We start from the raw sequence: 21,916 nt of genomic DNA on the forward strand, positions 1-21,916 counted from the left end.
GTATCTGGAGTACCCACCTTCCAGCCTTGTAGTCACAAGTGTGCTCATTGTGACTCACTCTGTGTGTGAGCTGGCAGCACTGTGGTTAGGACTGGATGTCTTTAAGCCTCTTCCTCTTCCACCTCAGTGTAGGTACATACACACACACACACACACACACACAGACAGACAGAGAGAGAGAGAGAGAGAGAGAGAGAGAGAGAGAGAGAGAACGCTTTTCTGCTGCTTGCCTTTTTTTATGCCTGAGTACCTTGCTGACAAGTGCTAATAACAAAATACCCAGAGAGAGAGAGAGTCCAGTTGAAGTTGGCACACATTAAACATTCCGGACTTGTCCCTTTGCTCAGAGATTGTGCATAATTAATAATTAAACAGTTTCGGTTGTAATGGGTTGACCTCGCTGAACTGTTCATTACTCACAAGGCAAAGGCATCATTCAAACTTTTTTCCCAGTGTCCTTCGCTGTTCTCTGGTGTGCGGCCTGCCTGTGTTCAGTTGTTTAGCAGAAGGAACTTACCAGATAGTTATGAAACCTCTGAGACTGGCAGACCCTGCATGCCCAGAACTGCTTACTGAACTGCTTCATAGTGGCTCCTGTCATTTAGAGGCTGCCTGCTCGGTGGCAGGATCCAGCTTGTGTTCCTTAGCAGGATTCTAAAGTTGTTTTGGGATTCAAGCCTCGGATTAAAGCTTTTGGCTAAGGTTGTACCTACTCTTGTGGTCCAGACTTTCATGCTTAGATGCTTACAGAAAACTTGTAAACAAGAAATCCCTTATGGTGACATCCAGTACCCATTTTAGTACCTATTCCTCCCGGTTTCCACCAGCATTTCTGAGGTGGTAGTGTACCGGCTTCTTCAGTCAACATGTGTGTTTTCCAATGCATTTCCCCCTCTTGCCTGAGCCCAGTTCACAAGAGGCTGTTTTTGGTATGTAGCATCTCCTTTACTGGAGTCTCTGAATCCCTGGGATGGGTCTCAGTCCCCTCCAAACCACCCCCCAATGATGGGATGCTTTCCCTTCTGGTGCACCCTAGGGAAGCCAGAACCCAAATTTTAGTGTGTGCCTGAACCCCTCCTTTCCTAAAATTGAAACAAAATAACAAAATAAGAAGATTCTTGGAAGTCTTTCTCATCCTGAGCTACACTAACTTTTAATTTTATTTTCTTTAAAAAAAAAAAAGAATGACCAGGCAATGTTGATGCACACCTTTAATCTCAGCGTCAGCAGTCAGAGGCAGGCGGATCTCTGAGTTCATGGCCAGCCCGGTCTACATAGTAAGTTCCAGGATGGCCAAAGCTGCACAGAGAAACCCTGTCTAAAAAAAGAAGGAGAAAGGAAAAGAGGAGCTTGAAAAGATCTCTGGAGCAGCATGAATGTTCTCTTGGTGTGTTAGCAGTCTGCTTTTGTGGACTCCCAAGCTCTCCGGGGGCTACCTTTGCCTCTGCATGTGTGGTTCCTTCTACCCACTTTCTAGCCAGCCTTCTGCTTCTCAGAACAGCCTTCCTTGAGGCAGGGAAGAGACGTGGATTTTAAAATGAAAAAGGAATATGTGGCAGCATACACATGAGATGAGACTGTCCCCCACACGTCTCCATGAGTGATTTCTTCCAGGCCCCTCTGAGATGAGAGTCTGCTCTCTGTGGCTCTCCAAATTCAACAAGGGCTGCTGTTTTCAGAAGTAAAATAAATTATTCACGGCTACCACCCGGTGTTCCACAGTTTTATAATATGAGGGACGTAACAAGCTATAATATTAGGTCTTAAATAAAATTAAATATCCGTACAAAGTGCTGCGTGTCTCATCTCCCTTCTGCTGTGTGGAAGTGGCACCTTCATCAAGCTGCCCAGTCTCTGACTCAGAATTGACTTTTGGCAGTCCACCTTGAAGCAAAGGCTATATAGCGTCATGCTTTATACAGGAGCTTTGTAGAAATCCAGTCCAGAAGTTTAACCATCTTGGTAAATATTCAGCCACATTGACATTAAGCTTTATTTTCCTAAATACTGCCTTTGAAAACTACTCAGCAGTGTTTGTTGGCGCATGCCTTTAGTACCAGCACTCAGGAGGCAGAGGCAGGTGGATCTCTGTGAGTTCAGGGCCAACTAGGGCTTCAGAGTAAGAACCCTGTCTTGAAAAATAAATAAATAAATAAATAAATAATAAATAAATAAATAAATAAATAAATCAACTGCCACTCAGTTGGAGTACTGTGCATACATCCAAGAAAGAAAAGGTCCATGCAGGGATAATTAGAGGCATTTCTTGGATCAGAGTTCGTAATTTTTTTTTTTTTTTTTTTTTTTGCATTTTTGACTTTTAACTACTTTCTCAATCATGGTTGTTGAAGACACTAACATGTCATTTATGGATTTTCTTTGTCTTTTTTCTGAGACAGGGTCTCACTCTGTAGCCTTGGCTGTCTGGGATATCACTATGTAGACCAGCTTGGCCTTAAACTCAAGAGATCCATCTACCTCCTGGGACTGAAAGTGTATCCTAATCACCACGCCCAACTAAAAATGTCATTTCTTGACCCAGTCGAGACACACACACACACACACACACACACACACACACACACACACACACACACACGGCTTCCCTCAGAGCAGACCAGGTCGGAAATGGATGCCTTGTTTTGTTTTTGCTTTTCAAATCACTGGCACGTCTGTGGCCATTTTGCAGGAGTGTCATGGAGACTGGTCTGCTAGTGTGGGTCTTGCGGCTTTTGAGTAGCCCCTTCCTCCTGCTCTGTGTATTGCCTGTGAGTGATGCTTTGAACTTGATGAGCTTTTATTCACACTCCTTCCCTTTGTTTTCTTTCCTTCTGAAAGGCTTTCTCTCCTGATGACAATCTCAAGTCTGGAAGTACGGCCGTCCCCTCCCGCTCTTGCTTCCACTGGATGAATAAATTCAGGAGTGCCCTTGTAAAAGCCAAGACATAGCTTGTTCATCTTCTCACACATACACACCTTTTTTTTTGGGGGGGGGGCTGCCTTGGCCCCCTCAGTTCCTTTTGATTTAATTGTATTTTCCAGCAGTTTCCAAATTGTTTGAATCGGAAACAAAGCCTTAATAAGAGTTCTAGTTAATTTTCTGTCTTGTAATTACCGATCTCATTTTTCTGATAATTGGCCACAGCAATTATATGTATATTTACTAGTCACGTAGGAGGCTGTGCGGTTGTGTCTCTCTGCCATTGATAATGGCACACATAGTGCAGAGGTGCTTTTATCTTCTTCTCCTTTCCACTACATCAAAGCTGTTTCCTCTCGTTCCCCATAATGAATACATGCATGCATTTGACACAGTTGTGTGCTAGAGAAATTGTTTGGCTCCCACCAAATGCCGCATGCTCTGAGTTCCTAGCCTGCAGCGCTGGAAGGTTGTATGTAATGATATATTGCTCATCCAAATGGCCAAAGCACTCCAAAGCACAGTGAGATTAAAATAAGTCATTCCTTTGTTAATTTAAATAGGTGCATGTATCATACTTTGCGGGGCACTTTGTGTAGGGATGTCAGGGAGGGAAAAAGGCGCCGAAAGGTATTTTTAATAGCAAATGAGAATAGATGAGAATGGAGTCATTTGCAGCTGCCTACTTTATGTGGCTCTCTTGTTCCAACTGTAGGCCTAATGAGATGGCTGTTGAAGTACTCAGCAGTGTAATTTCATTACATCCTGAGCTGCCACGCTATAAACACAGCGGCGCTCTCTGTCACTCGTGGAAAACTCCTAAATTCTTAAAGCCTTCCTCTGCGAGCGGCAACGGGCTTCTCTCCCCGGGTCACGAAGCCCAGGCATTTGTTGCTGTGTAGTTTTCTGCTCTTTCGGAGTCGCTCGCTCACTCGCTCGCTCGCTCGCTTGCTCCCACATCACTCCTGGGTTTTTTTCCGTCCAGTCTCGGAGGTGGTAGTTTCTTTCTCATCGTGTCCCCAATTCACGGGCTTCCTGATACCACAGTCGGCCCAGGCTGGCAGAAAGGCTGAAATGCCTTCTCAGGAAACAACTCACCCTCCAAAGTGTCTGTCTTTTAAATTAAAACACACAAAAGTGCGGTGCAAATATATACAGCAAGGGGCAAGCCGTTAGGAGCGGTCAGATACACAAATAAAATGTAAGTAACAGGAAGGTAAATAAATAGCAAATCTAGGAAAAGAAACAAAGGTCAGAACAAGAATAATTTCCCGGCTCTTTGTTAATTACAAGACCATTTGTGTGTTACTTAAATAATCATTAATTTCTCATTTACACTTTCCCTACCTTCCTTCCTACCCTGTGGCTATCATTGTCCTTTTTTCACCTCCCCCCTCTGCTCTGTGCTTCTCACCATCGTAAAATGTGTGGGGCTCGAAATTTGGCATCTCTACTTCCCTGTGTGGAGGAGGGTTCTGCCAGTCCTTTTAATTGGATGAGGCCTTCCGCCATTCCAGCTCCTCTATGAGGTGTGGGTGGAGGGTGGAAGAGGAAAAAAAACTGTTGTCGTGACTTTGGGTGACTTGTTTCCTCCTCCCTCCCAGGATTCACCAGTCCTTCCGCTTGGCGAGTTCTCGGAGCCGTTTGTACATTTCATCACTCAGTGGTGAGTCCCGGTTTGCAAACCCGTCATGCCCTCAATGTAAATGATACATGCCATTAACTCCGAGGCTCCCAGAGACCTTGTGACTCTCCCTGCTTCCTTTTGGAGATGGGAGGGGCTTCTGGGCCTTGGGCAGCTGGGGCAACAAAGCCAAGAAATTGTTTAAATTATGTAAATGTTATTTACACAAGGGTTGTGAGTGAATTTCAGAGCCCCCCCCCCAATTTAGTAAACTACTAAGAAGGGGAATCCTCCAACACAGGCACTGTTGCCGTCCTCTGAATTTTCTTCCCAAAATATACATCATTTTATCGCCCTATTGATGGACCTATGAAGCTTTTTTTAATGTAACCTCGTTAGCCATAAAACTGCCTGTTCCTTAGCCAAAGCAGCCGTTTATTAATTCACCTGATTCTCAGTAAATAACTTGTCCTCAGGTCTATTTTAAACACAATCCTAGGGTCACGCCTCACTGAAGTTTGATGTTAAAGATCACAGAGACCTTTGTTGAGCCCACTCCAACCCTCGAGGGACTGAGAGGAAATCCAGGATTTTGCACAAGGGGTCGTTGGAGCCTCCTAGCAAGACCTCATCATTTTACCCTGAAGAAACAGAAGGTTTTCAACCCAGGGTTCTTTTTCAGCCCTCTGCCTTTTGCCTCCCGGCAGGACACATCTTTCTTTTATTAGCCCTTTCTCCATGTCCCCAATCTTGCTGGACTTCTGTGGGGTGGCCTCAGGGGGCCAGTTGCTCCGTTGCCCTCAGGCTCACCCCAGCATGGGGAAATTACCCCAGAGAGAGGAGACAGATCGGGGACACTGGAATGGTGACCTCCAGAGCAGGAGGCAGGACACACCAAACATTCTGAAACTCCTTCATAACTCCCTGGCTTCTCTCCCTCCTTCCCCCTTCCTGCAGGGGGCACAGGCAGCCCCTGCCAGGAGAAGCCGATGCTCTGGGGCCATACAAGGTGGTGTGGGCAGCTGCGCAGGGTCCTCGCTCAGCCGAATGGCTGTGCGCTGTCCCCTCCCCCCTCTCATGATCCATCTGATGGTTACACAAAAGTGAAACCAAGAAATATTCCTTAATATAAATGTCAAGCTTTATCACCTTTTTGACTGAGTGTGATATGTTACCTCTTAATGAAAATGTCTCATAGGGTTTATATTCCACCAGAAAAAAAATGAGGAAGAAAATTTCCCCCAGATCTAAAAATTGTAATTGCTTCTATTTACTTAAAATACTTATGTCATATTCTGTAGCTTCTAGAAACTATTTTTACTCCGAAAATCTTTTGTTTTCAAAGCATGCCATACTTGGGGAAATGCTTATTAATTAAACACCAGGCTCATGAGCTCTTGAAGCTCATTAAAACTGTGCGTTAGAGCCCTGGTCCAGAAACAGATTAATCTCTTAATTTCCTACACATGCAATTCCTGAAAACACTCAGAAGTACATCATGTCCCACTAGATGCAGAAATTAGGAAACAAACTGCAGTTTCAGGCTGCCTGGAGCCCTGGCCTTGGGCATCACAGAGAGAGGTTGGATTTCTGCGTGGTCTCTTGTGTGGTCTGAGACCAGCCTGGAGGTGGAGTGAGCCAGGCACCCGGGGAGAACAGTGTGTGAAGCTTTACCACCCTCCCATCCAAAACATTAATTGGCTGTTATATAAAAGTTTTCTGGAGACGGGAAGGGTAACCTGTGTTAAAGTCTCCACAGATGTCAGCTGAAACAGAAGGGATCCTGGGTAATAGCCTTGTTTTCCCAAGAGATACAGCTACTTTGGAATGTCAGATTAGGACTGTTACCAACTCCACTGGCGAGACAGCTTGAATCACTTGCTAATGGATGCAGCATTTGAGAGGTGCATATGGTTATTTATAGAGAAGGCAAATGTCCTCCATGTCATTAATGGTTCATAGCTATGGTTCTTGTTTACCAAATGATCATTAATTCTCTCTATTTAAAAAAAAAAAAAGTATTGTCAGAAAATTCACAGTCTCTTTCCTGACTTCATCTCACCAATGCTCTGAGTATAGAACAAACATGGCCACAGGTAGGCAGCTGCCCACCCTCACCTCTGTACCATTTGCTTCTTCATCACATAGCTAAGTACATGCAGCTGCTACTAATTGGAGCTACTGGAGAGAAGACAGGAAAGAGTTTGCGTGAGCAATGTAATTCTTTAAGGGGCTCAACTAAACTTAACTGTCTCACAACTGTGAAAGGAATTAGCACCTTACATCTTAGTGAAAATAAATGCAAGTCAAGAAGAGGTGTAAGGAGCCATCTGTGGTCTCGTGGCATCGTCTATACTTCTGACATTTATTTACAGGCTCATCATTGCGTGCCAGAGCCAGAGGGTTTCCTCATGTGACCTGACTGTCACCATCCTTTTTTCCTTCTTACCCCAATGACCAAAACAGAACTATATTGTTCCTCGAATTTAAGATTGAAATAAGTTGGCAACTGAGTCAGCAAGAAGAAAATCCACAGTGATTTCAAAAATAGAATTACAGGACTAGAGGGATGGCTCAGCATTAAGAGCACTTGTTGCTCTTGCAGAGGATCTGAGTTCGGTTCCCAGCACCACAGGGTAGTTCCCAACCACCTATAACTCCAATCCCAGGGTATCTGACACCTCTTCTGACCTCTGTGGGCTCCAGGCATGCATATGCTACACATACATACATGCAGACAAACACACACATAAAATAAATAAATCTTTTAAAAAGAGAATTACAATAACTTATCTTTATTTCAACAGTAACTTTAATAAAAGAATTCTGATTCACAGCGTCCCCAGAAGTCTGACTCAAGACCAGCATAAGATCAGGAATGTGTGTTAGTACTTCAGACAAACATGGAGCTGATGGATTTGCTCTTGGTTATCTGTTGGCTTAGTGGCCGCACCAGAATCCGCTGATATTTTAACTACTGTCTGCACATTTGGCCTGCCAGGACTGACTTAGCTCACCCACAGCAGCCAAACATACATATGTTTTTAACTAAGTCTCTATCATTCTATTTACCAATAAAGACTCGGGAGTCAGATGTTGGGGGTGAAAACCCACTAGATCAGAGAAGCCGAAAAGTAAGCAGCTGACCTTCCTTTCTGGCCAGAGATCCAGCAAGAGAAGTGTCTCTCCACTCCTCCAAACCACAAAGACCGCTGTTTTCTAAGTCCCTCCCTACTTCTTCCTGTGTGTCTCTCTCCATGTTCCTGGCTCCTCTGGCTTCTCTGTAGCTAATTCCTGTCAACCAGTATCTGGCTCCTCCCCCTGATCCAAGGATAACTTTATTAACACAGTCTTGGAGTTTCACAGTGTGATCAAATATCTGGCAACATTTTGCAAACATTCAAATTCCAGCAGAAACAGGGGTGGAAATTAACAGCAAAAAAAGTTTATAAATGTGAATGAGGGTCTTTTGTCTTCCTACTGCAGCATGAGGAAACAGCCCAAAGAAAGACCAGCGCCCGAGGAACTGATGGTAAGTGAAATCTTCTTAGGTGTCTTAGAGTTCTCCAGGTCAGGTTCAGCATTACAACAGAGCCTGGCATGAGGGCTGGAGATGTGGTTCACTTGGTAGAGCACTTGACCAGCATGCTCAGAGCACTGGGGTCCATTGACAGCACCTAATAATCTAGCATGGTTGTGGCATTTGAGAGTAAAAGCAAGAGGATCAGAAACTGAAGGACTATCCTTGGCTCTAAGTGAGGCTAGCCTGTGATATATAAATCTGCCCTAACCCCAGCCTCCTTAAAACCAGGACATGTAAACAACCCATAGTCAACATTATTTACTTTATTGGGTAGGGTTTTTCTTATTTTCTTTCCGTGCTGGAGACTGAGCCTAGGGTCTCCTGCATACCACGCAAGCACTCGCCTACTGACCCATATTCCCAGCCCTGGGTAGGTAGTTCTGAAGCTCAGACCCTTGAACTTAAGTTTCACTTTTGAAAACCCCACCATTTTGAAGCTTCATGAAGAACTCTTGTCATCTGCTTCATTCAAGGGTCACAACCTAGTGCATGGCTGTTACTGCCTTTCAGAAGTCCCAGGGCTGGTGACAGAAGACAGCCAAAGAAGTTTGTAATGAATGGTGCTGTCCTCCAGGGAATTGTGAATGTAGTGTAGGATCCTCTTGATTCACGTGAAATGAAATGAGATCAGTTCACTGTGAATCTTTGGTCTTTCCTCAGAAACGGATACTGTGAGGTGGCTGGTGCTATGTTCCCAGCTCCAAGGCAAGCTTGCTTTGATTGCAAATGACAGTTTTTATTCAAGCAGGGAAAGGAACAGAGGTGGTCCCTTTTCAAATCCCAAATGGTCCTTGATTGACTACCGACCATTGATGGGTGTGAGCTGATAGAAGGGTGCTGGGTGGAGCGTTAGTAACAGTGGGTATGGTCTGCTCTGCCTGGCACTTGGGATGCCTCTGTCTACAGGTGACTGCCGTCAGCCAACCTCGGCCTTTTGAAACAAGGTGCATTTTACTCTTTTGGCTCAGAGGGTTTTGTTTTTTGGGTCTTGTTCTAAGCACCCAACTTCTGTGTGCTACAGTCCATCCTCACATAGGCATGTCCATTTGATGTCACTTGCAGGTGCATTTCTCTTTCATGTCACACTGGACTAGGTCTCACTTTTCTTAAAAGCGTCAAATTAAAAATTCATTCCCAAAACCTTTGCAACTTCTAACTTCTAACAAGACCCATCTTGTGTCCAGACTGAAGGTAGGGTTGGGGGTTTGGTTTGGTTTGCTAGTTAAGTGGTTTGGGGGTTTTATTGTTTGTTTGTTTGTTTGGTCTCTGATGGTTTGGAAGATCTTGCAGTTAGTCACATTTGAGAAAGTCTGGAACAGGTTCAAGAAATGGAGACTCATTTACCTGGTCATTATTGTGCTATGGCTGGATAACTCAGCTATTAAACAAAGAAAAGGGGTTTCATAAAGCAGATACCTGTGGGCAAGTACATGTTCAATGCTGCAGTGAGCTGGCCACTTATAAATAAAACATCTTCAGATCATGTGTACACCCACAAATGCATGTGGATGTATGTTGAGTAAGGAAGACCCCCCTGAGGAAGAGGATACAAGTCATAAAAATAAGGCTAAAGGGTGGGCACTTAGCTTTTAATCCCTTATGTATGCTGTTCCATCTTTTTAATTAACAAATATATATTTTAAAAAAAAATAAAGAAAAACCTAGTCACAGGCAACACCTTCCTGTACTTAATTTTCTCTTTAACTACTCACTGTTGAGAATTGGGTGGATTTATCCCCAGAGGTCTGGCAGAAGTGAGGCAAACCCTTGTGTGGTAGAACTTGGTGAAGAGGGAGCAAACCATGGGAGATGGCTGCAGTCAGTGGTCAGGGTGATGGAGACCTGCCTGTCTGCTTCCGGTTAAACATCAGACACAATGGGGAGGAGACCTAGTCTTGAGCCTGAGTCCCATCCTAGAGCTCCCATCTTAAGGAACCGTTTCTCTACTCCTTGTAACATATTAGGGCTTTAATTTTCTCTTTACCCTCTCTGCCTGTGACCTATTTGATGGTGCTCCCATCTGAAGACAAGAGCCTCCTCTGGAATACAAGAACTAAAGCCCATTTGTCACTGTGGGTGAGGGCCTGTGCCTTTTGAAAAAAAAAAAAAAAAAAAAGAGCAATTTATCTCCCGCAAGTACAGTAACCCCAGCCAGCAGGGTGCCAAAGAGGGCTGTACTTGGGCTGTGTCAGTGGCGGGGCCCACATAATTGTCAGAATTTCCCTGTGGGTCAGCATCTTCCGAGTTATAGGAAGAAAATCAAAGATGAGGTACTTGAAAAGATGGTAGTTATTGATTCCCCATTTGGAAACTCTTGTGTGAACTCCAGGTGTGGCTATGACTGGGAACACAGCATGGCCCTGCCTGAATAAATCTGAATGCAGGATGGGTGGTCCAGATCAGCCTGGACCCAGGACCTGGCTGTGCACATAGCAGCGTTCAGACTTTGTATTTAGTTGAATAACCTTACAGACCTAAGTACCTAATATCAAGCCTTAAAAATCATTGTCCATGTCATTCTAAGATTAAACGTGAACCTCAAGGTTGACCAGGCTGGCCTCAAACTCACACAGATCCACTTGTCTCTGCCTCCCATGTGCTGGGATTGAAGGTGTGGGCCACCACCACCCAGCACAAGGTTGAATTCTTAAGGCCATTAAAATGCATATACATTTCAGTGTATATGCTAAACTATTCTTTGTTGTTCTTCAGACCAGATAGCTGTATACCGTAAATGGAAGTCTTATAAAGCTGGAGCAAGGAACTTTTAGAATGCTTGCATGTTAGGGACCAAAGTCCATATACTGGGCACAGTTTTCTGGTGCATAGACCTTAAACTGCATGCAGAATGCACTCAAACTGATCATGTTGCTTCATACCTTTCACCGGTGCTCAGGAGATGGCTCAGCGCTTAAGAGTGTGCATTGCTCTTACAGAGGACCCAGGTCAGTTCCCAGCCTAACATCAGGCAAGTCACAGCTGCCTGTAACTCCAGAGATGGGATCCAACACCTGCTAGCCTTCGCAGGCACCTGCACGCATGTGGTGCATATAAACACACAGTGATATACACAGAAAGTGATAAGAAAGGAAGAAGGGAAGGGAAGGGAAGGGAAAAGGAAAGGAAAGGAGGTGGAGAGATAACTCTGTGGCTAAGAATGCACTGACTGCTCTTCCAGAGGACCCAGGTTCAATTCCCAGCACCCACATGGTGGCCCACAACCATCAGTAACTCTGGTTCTAGGGGATCCAGTGCCCTTTTCTGACATCCGAGGGTACCAGGCATACAAGTAATACACAGCCATACACTCAAGAAAAACACCCGTACACATAATTTTTTAATTTAATAAGATAATTCTTTAAAAAAAAAAAAGCAAGCAGGTGCTGAGGAGATGGTGCCATGAGTAAAATGCTCACCCTGCTAGTGTGAGCACTCTGTCGTTAGTGTGAGCACTCTGTCATTAGTGTGAGCACTCTGTCGTTAGTGTGAGCACTCTGTCGTTAGTGTGAGCACTATGTTGTTAGCGTGAGCACAATGTCAGTGTGAGCACTCTGTCGTTAGTGTGAGCACTATGTTGTTAGCATGAGCACAATGTCACTGTGAGCACTCTGTTATTAGTGTGAGCACTCTGTTATTAGTGTGAGCACTCTGTTATTAGTGTGAGCACTCTGTTATTAGTGTGAGCACTCTGTTAGTGTGAGCACTGTTGTTAGTGTGAGCATTCCGTTTTTAGTGTGAACACTGTTGTTAGTGTGAGTACTCTTGCCAATGTGAGCACTCTGCTAGTGTGAGCACTCTGTTAGTGTGAGCACTCTGTCAATGTGAGCACTCTGTCAATGTGAGCACTCTGTCAATGTGAGCACTCTGTCAATGTGAGCACTCTGTCAATGTGAGCACTCTGTTAGTGTGAGCACTCTGTCAATGTGAGCACTCTGTCAATGTGAGCACTCTGTTAGTGTGAGCACTCTGTCAATGTGAGCACTCTGCTAATGTGAGTATTTGAGTTCAGATCCCTAGCACTCATGTTAAAAAAAAAAAAAGCCAGTTATCCTGGCATGGTGGTGCCCACGGTTGATCCCAGCACTTGGGAGGCAGAAGCAGGTGGATCTCTGTGAGTTCAAGGCCAGCCTGGACTACAGAGTGAGTTCCAGGACAGCCAGGGCTACACAGAGAAACTCTGTCTCAAAAAACCAACCAAACAAAGCCGAGTGTCAGGAGATACTGGCCAGTAGCCTAGCTGAAAAGGAGAGCTTCAGATGAGAGACACATCTCCAGGGACTAAGATGGAGAGTGACAGAGCAGGACATCTGATGACCTTCTCTGGCACACACACACCCCACACAAACACACCATGTACAAAGGAAAAACTTACATAAATTTTAAAAATGGAGCATGGCATGTACCTATGATTCCAGTGCTGGAAATGGGGAACGGGAGGCTTCTGGGAAGGGCTCCCTGGAATGCCAGTCTAGCCAATCAGTGAACTCCAGGGGGGACCCTGCCTCAAAAAAATGGACAGTTATAGAGGAGGAGGACATCCCCCGTCAGCCTCTGCCTCCACAGGTTAGGCACACTCACATACATATGTGCATACAACACACAAAAATAATATAATATACTCAAAGTTTTCATCATTAACATCTATATCCTCTTCTGAGATCACAGAGCCTGACAAAAAATCAAATTCAGATATTTAAAGACCACTATGATCAGAGTCCTGTGCTTATCCCAGCAGCTCCTTTAGAGGACAGTAAACCGCACAGGAAGAGTCTCACAGGGGAGAGGGCAGGTGCCTGGCTAGCCAGAATGAAGTAGCAATTTAAAGGAGCAACAAGAGGTGTGTGGGACCCACCAGGATGGCTAGGGGAAATGCTGGGTGGAGAGGGTAGTGTGGGAAAAGCACCTCTGAAGGGTGGGTTGAACTGGATTCATTTTCAGGGGCTCACAAGACAGAACAGGCAAAGCACCCATGTGTGTGCACCCCACACCTTTTCAGAGCAGCGGAAGCCTCTAGTGCCTGCTGGAACAGAAACCCCTTTGACCCTGGCCTGGTGGAATTCCGCACACAAAGGTGGAGTTCAGGTGGGCAGTGCCCCGAGCTGAGCGGTCACTGCACAAGTTCCTCCAGTGACTCTGGTGTTAAGCAGAAGGGACTGCAGTGTGAGTCTAAAAACTTAGACTCTGCGTCAAAGCAGCACGGAACCCTGTCTGTGTAGACCCTCCTGCTCTTGAATGGCACGTCCTGTGCAATGCAGGGAAGTCGCTTATGCTGGGGACAGTGGGGTCTCTGCAGCTGTCCAGAGCCTAATGCATGAATCAAGAAAGGAAGGAAAGGCAGCCAGGAGCCTTCAGCATGCTGATGGGCCGGCTCTCTCTGCTCTGGTAATCTTGATTTCACATGTAAAGAACCACATGATGCTTCTGGGCCCTGTAGCCGTGTTCCGGGAAACCTTGACAAAGAGTTTCCGGGCAGTGGAGACCAAGGAGGAGGAAGAAACACCCTTCCCCAGGCTTCAGCTGGCCATGGCAGCTTCTGCCAGTCAAAAGGATGGGTGAGGCTTGAGAGGAAAGACGAAAAACACAACAGAAGTGGTGAAGAAATTTCCCCATCATGCCACAGGTCAGATCAGAAGAGATGAAGGATCACATTAGGTCCTTAAAGTCAAGAACAGGGGGACACCTTGAGAGGGGAGTTCCAGTCTTATTTTGCTATTCAAATGGTATGTTTAGGTTTTTAAGACGCTAGGATGCGGAACATTGCTGTGTAGACAGTTTGCTCCTGCAAACCACAAAGAATTGCGTCTGAGGCAGTGTCTCCCTTTAGGTTCTGTGGTAATGAAGGCCAGGCTGTGGCTTGGCAAGGATCTGAGGCACGGTCCCTCCCTGTATCACCCCAAAGCAATGACCGTGCCCTTCCATGTCCACATGTTCATCTGCAGGAGATGGGCCGGATCAGAGGGCCTTGACCAGGGAAATCTGTGAGGAGTCTGAGATTACAGGCAGAATCCTGTGTTCATGTGCAGATTGGCATTTTTTTTTTTTTCCTGAAAAGAGGAATTCATAGTTGTCACCAGTTTTTCAAAGGGACTGTGACCCTCAGTGATTGTTCAGCTCCCAGGCTACCTTCCCATTTTGCTCTTTGCAGATTCCTGTCAAGGCCAGACAAGCAGCTCAGGAGGAGGCAGTCACTCACCGGCAGGGTGTTTGCTCGGTGTGGGGGAGGGAAAGGAAGCGTCCTCCCAGTGGGACTCGGCCCGGCTCCCACCAGCTGTCAGGCAACCCTTTAACCTCTCAGCCTGTCCCCAATGAGGGTCGTCACTCAGGAGAGGCGGGTGAGGGCCACAGGCACCCACAGTTACAATCTGGGCTCAGTGTGGAAGATCGTTCTATGCATTTAGAGCATTTCCTAGAGCTTCCCGTGTCTAAGCTCTATTTAATGGAATCTATGCATAGTAAGTAATCAGGTCAGAAGAAAGCAGCGTCCCGGTTTGAGATCAATCGCTGGCTAATACTTTATCGAGGCCACTTTATTATCTCATGCTGATCTGAATCCATTCTCCTCCTCCTTTGTAGCACACACTTCGGCTGTGGGAAAAGTACAGATCCCATACATATTAAAAACATATACCCATTCTATCTGTATGTAAATGCGTGAGGCACAGCTGGATATTGCAGAGGAGTTTGATTTACTAATAGTTATTATCTGTTCTCGCCGTTCAGTGGCAGAGAGAATTTCAGAAAAACAAGCTGGCACAGAAATTGTCTTTATGCTATTACTATCCTGCTTCGGTAACTGTTTAGAAACATGGCTTTTCTCTGTAGGCTCTAATAATGCCTGTCGTTTCCCTGTGTCTCTCTCTGCATTCCAGAACAGGGTATCCTGTGTTAGTCTCTTCCCCAGTTTGGTTTTTCTGTTCCTAAGAAGCAACCTGGGGCTCAGTTTGCTGTTGGAATGTCACAATTTGCTTAGGAACCACGTAAATCTCGGGGCTGGATATACAAGCAGGGGTGGGCCTTTGCGGGGGGTGGGGGGTGTTCAGCTGTAATCACAACAGGGTTTTGGATGCTTGCTCCTCCACCTGATTCCAGCTGCAGACACGACGGCCTCGGATTTCTCCATAAAGGCTTTGTGTGTGAGAGGTGGGAATGTTTGGGGGCTAATAAACACCAAACTGCTCCAGAAAAATCTGTTTAAACATTTAATTACTTGCAAAGAGATGTTAACTTGTTTAACTCCTCTAAATTAAATTGTCACTGGTAGCTTTTCTGTTTGCTTGAACCTGATTGTAATTACATTTTCAAATACTGTGGTTGGTTATTCTCTCAATTAATCAAAGTGTATGATAAATCGGACATCGGCACAGTCTCTTTCAAAGAGTGAAGGGATGTGGGGTTAGACGTTGGTCCTTCCTGCACTGAGATCCCAGTATGACTTTGGGGTTCACACACGTCTGTGCTCGCCAGAGACACAGACCTTCTGATCACTGCAAAAGGCAAAATGCACTTGGCAAACTAAGATGATTTCTATTCTGCTATTTTAATAACAAGAACATTCATTAACCAGAAAGACCCAAAGGAAAGGGGGTGACCAAGGTTTTATGGCAGCAGGGAAAGGAGCTGAAGAAGGGCAGAGAAGGGGTTCATCTCTGAGACCAGGGGGTCCTCTGTGGTTGACACAAAGATGGAAAGATGCTCAGCTTTCTGGAAGCACAGGACCCAGCCTGCCCAGCATCACCTCCACATCCTACTAAAGAGGGGACGGCCAGAAAAGATGCATTCCCACAGCCCCTGGGTGCTCAAGGACCAGGTGCTGGGGGAAACCTGTACTTTCTAAAATACTAAGAGTGGTTAGCAAGCGCTTGTGAATGTGAATGCCATTCACTACATCTGGCTCCTGCCTGTGTCAAGTGCAATATGTCTGTTATTTCCTCCTCCTCCTTCCCCTCCTCCTCCCCCTCCCCCTTCCTTGAGGTCCTCCTCAATCTCAATCCCGGAATTACAGACCTGTACCAACGTGCCTGCCACATACACACCTGGTTTGAGGATGTTCCTGAGTGTCTGACTCATTCTTGCTTTGGGTTCTATACTTGGCCCATACACTCGTTAGCTGTGGCACGCAGAACTTGCAGGCAGAAGTCCTGACTGGGGCCTTCCAGCACAGAAGTCACTGCCGGGTGGTGGTGGCCCCAGAGTCCAACTGACAACCATGCCGTCCTTTTTCCTCGGGTTCTAAAGGCCATTAGAGTAATGTTTGCGTTTCCTTATGCATAGGAATCCTCTAGTAAAGCTCATGTTAGCACTTTAACTGCATATAATTACGACGCCAGAGTCACCGTCTGGGTGCTTGAGACCGCGCTAAATCAGTCAGCTTTAATTTGAATTTCTGATAGCATGTTAACACTTCAGCAAGACGGATTATAACCCTAGGAAACAGGCTTCCTTCCTCCTTAGATGTGGTCATGATGAGACTTTAAAGAATAAACACATGTGTACATGTGTGTATATGTGTGTTTATAGGTGTTTATGTATACATATATGTGTACATGTGTGTATGTACGTATGTGTGTGTGTGTGTGTGTGTGTGTGTTTTATGCATGCACATGACAAGGAAAAGGTCTAGCCTTAGTCATGGTGATCTGACAGTTCGAGTTTCCACATGAGGATAAATCCCCCATCTTCAAGTCAGATCCCTTTCTCTTGTAATTACATGTATGTGTTTGTTTGTTTGGTGTATGTGCAAGCATCATGGCACACATGTGGATGTCAGAGGACAACTTTTCAGGGATCACTTCTCACCATGTGGACCCCGGGGATTAAACTCTTTAGACAGTCAGGCTTGGCAGCAAGCACCTTAACCACTGAGCCACCTCACCTCGCTGGCCTCCAGTCCGGTCTATTGTTACGGCTGTGGCTCACCTGTTTGTGATTGCAGCTGTCTGAACACGGGCCTGCAGTGTTCACGTTCGATGGGGCTGTCTCCTTCCGAGGCACAGTGCGGCGTTGCAGTCACAGCCCACGAGGAAAGAGGTTCCCTTAGGTGTGGTAGAAGTCGTTGGCCTCCTCTCCCCTTCATGTCAGCTTCCCTGGGGGCTGAGGGGCCGCGCTGTTAGCCTGCATCCCCTCGTTGGGTGCACTGAGATGTCTGCAGGTGCTGCCTTGGGGTGTCCAGCCTAGAAGGCAGCCCTGTTCCTCCCTAAGGTCTCCTCCTGCTTTACCTCTGGCAGGGCTCCCTCCTCACTCTGCGCAGTACATGGTGACACTCTCATCTGTCCAGAGCCAGTCAGTGTGTGCAGACGCAACCCTCACAGCTCGTCAGAATCATCTGAGAGGTTTAGAGTAAGAACTGTGAGGGTTCTAACTAGACTGAGCACCTCCAACCCTGTGGTCAAGGAACAGATAGGTTTTATTTTGTCTTTTACAGCCCTCTGGGTGATTTGAAGGAGCAGCCAGAGGCGAAGCTTGCTGTTTAATAAAACTCACTTTTTTCCCTGACTAGATTGTAAGTCTGCTGAAGGAAGAGTATGATCTCATAATTCAGTGCCTATCTCGGGCCTTGCCTGTCAATCAGACTAAATGCTATTGCTCATACTTTGCATGCACCATTCTCGCTAATCCAGTCAACAAATGCACTCTGACAGGAGCAGCTGAAGACCAACAGGGTAAGTCCCCAAAAGCTCACCCAAGGACAGGCGATCCCTGGAAATGATGACACACCCATACGATAGTACATGGTCTGATTAAAATTTTTTGTTTGACTCCCTGCTGGGAGGGCTCATCCGGCTATAGTCAGCTTCCTAGGACATTACTGTGTTCACAGGATGATATTCAAAACATTGCACAGAGCAGCAGGACAAGGCCGTCCACAGCAGAGTAAACACTCTTGTCTCAGTCCTGCCCTGGAGGTGGGAACCGCCTGGAGTTCAAGGCAGGTGTTGCTCCACACCACTGTCCTTTGACCACCGGAGAGCTCACCTCCAACCGTTAATTCCAAATCAAGAGGCCATTCTCAAGCCAAGGCCTGGAGGAGATCTTCTGGCCAGCACCCTCTTCTCCCGATGAGATAATAGCCGGAGACCCCCAGGTCTCTATGGTCAGCACAGCAGCTGCACACCACCCTCGTGCCCCAGTGCTCAGGGGAGTAGTGGTCAGGGTGCCGAAGCCCAGAAACGGTTAGTTGTTGAAGGTACGAAAGGATCTGAAAGCCAGTCCCCGGGACTTGGCAAATGCTGTTGAAGATAGCAAAGTTGTTTTCCCTGTGAGAACACACTGATAAATAGATGCAATTCTTATCAATTATTAATGCGACTAACCAGGAATGTCAGGGGCTGGGGAAAAAAATATGAGAAGCCTCCTGTTTACAGTTGTAGCCAGCTGGATTTGTTTAATGGGTTGTTTGCTTTTTAATTTGTAGCAGTTTTGAGCGAGACCTTTGGGGACTGGGATTCTTATGGCTTTGGATACAGTTATGGGGGTGGGGGGGTGCTAAACCTGTCTGCAGATAATGTGAGGTTCACATGGCCATTTAGAGACTATAGGAAGGCAGTGCAGACATTTGGGCCTTCTGTCCTCTATTTAATTTTCAAGATTCGAATTAAACATCAGGCCCTGGTCTACCGAGAGACATTTGCTGGAGCATGGACTAGTTTCTCCTCCGCATCCTGCTTTACCACGCCGCGCTCTCGGTATAAATGGTCACCGATCCTGAAGTTGGAGAATAGGAACCCTTCATTTATTCGAGCAAAGGTTCCCCTGGCACAAATAAAAATGGAATTTTCAAATGTAACCCGATTAACTCTTAATTGTACACCAATAGCCTGTGTTTGTCTTGGCTCCCACAGAAGGCTGGCGGCACGACCTGCATCTCTGTCTCGAGTTGCAGGGGAGGGGGATTCAATTACTAGCAGGACTTTCTAATTGTGGGATCGGTGTGGAGTTGACAAAAATTTGTATAAATAGGGTACATTTTTCTACTTAAGAGGGCTGTGCTGAGACATTTTTTAATTGGATTTTCATGGTGATTGACAGCATTTGATTATGACAGTAACTTTATTTGGCTGGACTGCTTTAGCCCCTGTTCAGATTTCCCATCAAAGCTCCTTTTCATCGTCTCAATCCCCGGCGGAGCAGCAGTCATTGTGGAGGAGCCTTTTAGCACCTTTGTTGTCCGCTCCCTGGTGATGATTGGGCCCAGCTGGTAGTAGATAGGAAATGGACCTTTCACAAAGAGGCTGCGGCTCCCGCCTCTGTGGCTTCAATAATTTTAAGAGCCCCCCAAACCTGTTGAGGATTAGAAGTAGCTTTAGATGTGAAATGAGTGTTAAGTATTAGTAATCGGGAGATTAGGGCCCCAGGGACCACGAGAGATAAACAACCGCAATTAAGGCAAATCTGCCGATGTAAACAAAATTTAGCAAAAGCAGATGCCCTCGCCATTTTGGGGATTGATTTGAGGGCACCGAGGAATCGATTTTTGTCTTGTTTACACTTGCAGACCCCTGTGATATACTGGAAGGCTAAATATTTCATACCGCCTGATTTTAGTTAATTTTTTTTCCAGTGCCTCACAGTAGGCGCCTCTCTTCTCACAGTGACCAGGCCTGAGTTTATTCAGCGTTCATAGGGAGCAGCTAATTGTCTATGAAGGGCCCCCGTGTTTAAATGGGCTTGACAGGAATTTAAATTTTGTTTCAATCAACCCCTGTGCTCACAGCCTGCTCCAGCTTCTAATTTTTAAATTAAACATGATTTTTTTTAAGCCACAGCCTTGCCTCTGGAATGATCTCCCTCTAGCTTTCGGAAGGCAGACCGGCAACCCTAGAAGCTGGCAGATGCTGAAAAGGCCTTTCTCCAGAGCAGGGCTGGCCCCCTGTCAGGAGGTCTGCAGAGCCTGGGCTGGGCTCCTGAAAGTGGGTTAAGCACTGGGAGGCAAGCATGGTGGGCTTTCGGGACCAGTGACATTATAGCCTCCTGCACTCATGGTCCAGGCTCTTTCAGAAGCTTTCTCTGCTGTGGAGAGAACATTTCAGTGAGCATTCCCCAAGTTTGTGTCCTGAGCCCCAACTCAGTACAGAGTACCCCACCCAGATGGGGAAAGGGGGCACCATGTGGTCCCTGGGTGCAGGGAGAGAGGTAATCAGCTACTCATGATGGAGTTGACGGGGGGGGGGGGGGGGGGGGGGGGGGGCATGCACGTCCCTTGCCTCAGCTACCCGGCTCTGGCAGTCTCTGGGTGCCTGCAGCATTGCCCTGTGCTCTGCCACAGCCCACTCCCCGTCACATGGTGAATCCTCACTCGGCCACCAACATTCAGCCCTTGCTGCCTTCCAGGCCGCTGCAGTGAAGAAGACTGCTTTCTCTAGCATGTTACTGTCACACGGTAGCTGGGATAGTCCTAAACCAGATCACGGTTCCTAGAGGACAGATAAGTCCCATTCATCACCCTCTTTGGATCTTTAGCATCTAGCCCAGCCTGAGACCAAGCCCAGCAAATAGCTGCTGAATTGAAATAATAGGAATTTATTTGATGGGTAAAACGAGTTCTGGGAAGAAAGGGATTTCCTTGGCCCTGGGTATCTAGGGAGACTTTGTGAATGGAGTGGCCAGGGAGCCAGGCCTCACAGGACAGGGCGGATATTTATGTGCATTCCTCACTATCGACACACAGATGTGAAACCCAGCTTGGCTCTGAGAGAAAGTGCCACTCTCTGATCTCCACACTAGCCAAAGCTGCTCCTTCGTTTATTTTCGTAGGACCAACTTGACAGACGTAAAAGTAATGATCGCACAGACCTTTGTGACTGTGATGCATTCAGAAGGAATTCTGATGTGTGTGTGGTGACTTAAAACATAAGTATGTGTTTATTGGCATGGGTTTGCAGACACAGCTGTGTGAGAGGCTGCAGTGGAAGGCTCTCGAGCCCACGAGTTTGAAATAACCACTGTGACAGAGGGACCCTGGCTTACGAAAACAAGATCTGAAAGGGAAGTTGTTCCAAGCCAATGACATCTTTTAAGAACGAGAGTTAGAGTTTCTCCCACATCGCTATCTCATTTTACCTTCCCGTGGATACTAAGGCTTACTCTCACTTCCACGGCGGTGATACATAAAGCAGGCTCAGTGAGGTTCGCCACTGGCTGGGAGTCCCACACAGTGACTGCCCTGCGCCCTACACCAGAGCTGTGTCTCCTGCCGCTGGGTAGTAGGCAGCGGGGCGTTAGAGTGGTTTGAAGATTTCAGCCAAGTGACCATTCCAGAACAACGACGTATAAACATTCCAGAGAAATGCTAAGACTACTAAAGCAGGTGCCTGCCCCGCTTCTGGATGCTGTGCACAGACCATTGCCGTGGTCCTCTACCCTTCCACGTCTGCAGGACTCTGAGTGGGGCTGCAAGCAGGTTTGCACATGCTTGAAGCCAGAACCTTAGTATAAACAGCTCAACAGGGAGAGAGAATGGAACTACCAGCTGCTTTCACCAGATCTGCTAAGTGGTTATCTAAAGGGAAGCCAAGAGCACTTGAAGGTTTTATTGTTCGTTGGTTTTGGCAACCTGTACCCAAAACAGAGTTTGCCTGCTAGTTCTCTGGTCAGAACTTTCCCACTCCCCAGATCCCAGGCACCTGGTTCCCCTGGGAGAGGTTTCCCTGACCTGGCTGACTTTACTGAGCACAGACTATGTGTGGATACAGATTATTGTGCCCAGAGTATGGGCGGTAGACGGTGTGGTGTCTTCATGGCTTCCTGAGCCCAGCCACCAAGCAAAGGAGTCAAGCCTGAGAGCACTGCTTGA

The 21,916-nt window shown here is 46.5% G+C and overlaps 1 protein-coding gene across 3 annotated transcripts in view; it reads left to right on the forward strand.

The window, feature by feature from the left end:
* Map2k5 (mitogen-activated protein kinase kinase 5) overlaps positions 1 to 21,916 on the forward strand; it is a 233,270-nt gene that overhangs the window by 192,399 nt on the left and 18,955 nt on the right. For all 3 annotated transcript variants that reach the window (XM_028867040.2, XM_037207420.1, XM_037207421.1), the window contains 2 exons: positions 4,525 to 4,586; positions 8,031 to 8,076. In XM_028867040.2, the coding sequence (XP_028722873.1) occupies positions 4,525 to 4,586; positions 8,031 to 8,076 (108 nt within the window). The remainder of the gene's footprint in view (positions 1 to 4,524; positions 4,587 to 8,030; positions 8,077 to 21,916) is intronic.

This window comes from Peromyscus leucopus, chromosome 7 (assembly GCF_004664715.2).
Source record: "Peromyscus leucopus breed LL Stock chromosome 7, UCI_PerLeu_2.1, whole genome shotgun sequence".
NCBI lineage: Eukaryota > Metazoa > Chordata > Mammalia > Rodentia > Cricetidae > Peromyscus > Peromyscus leucopus.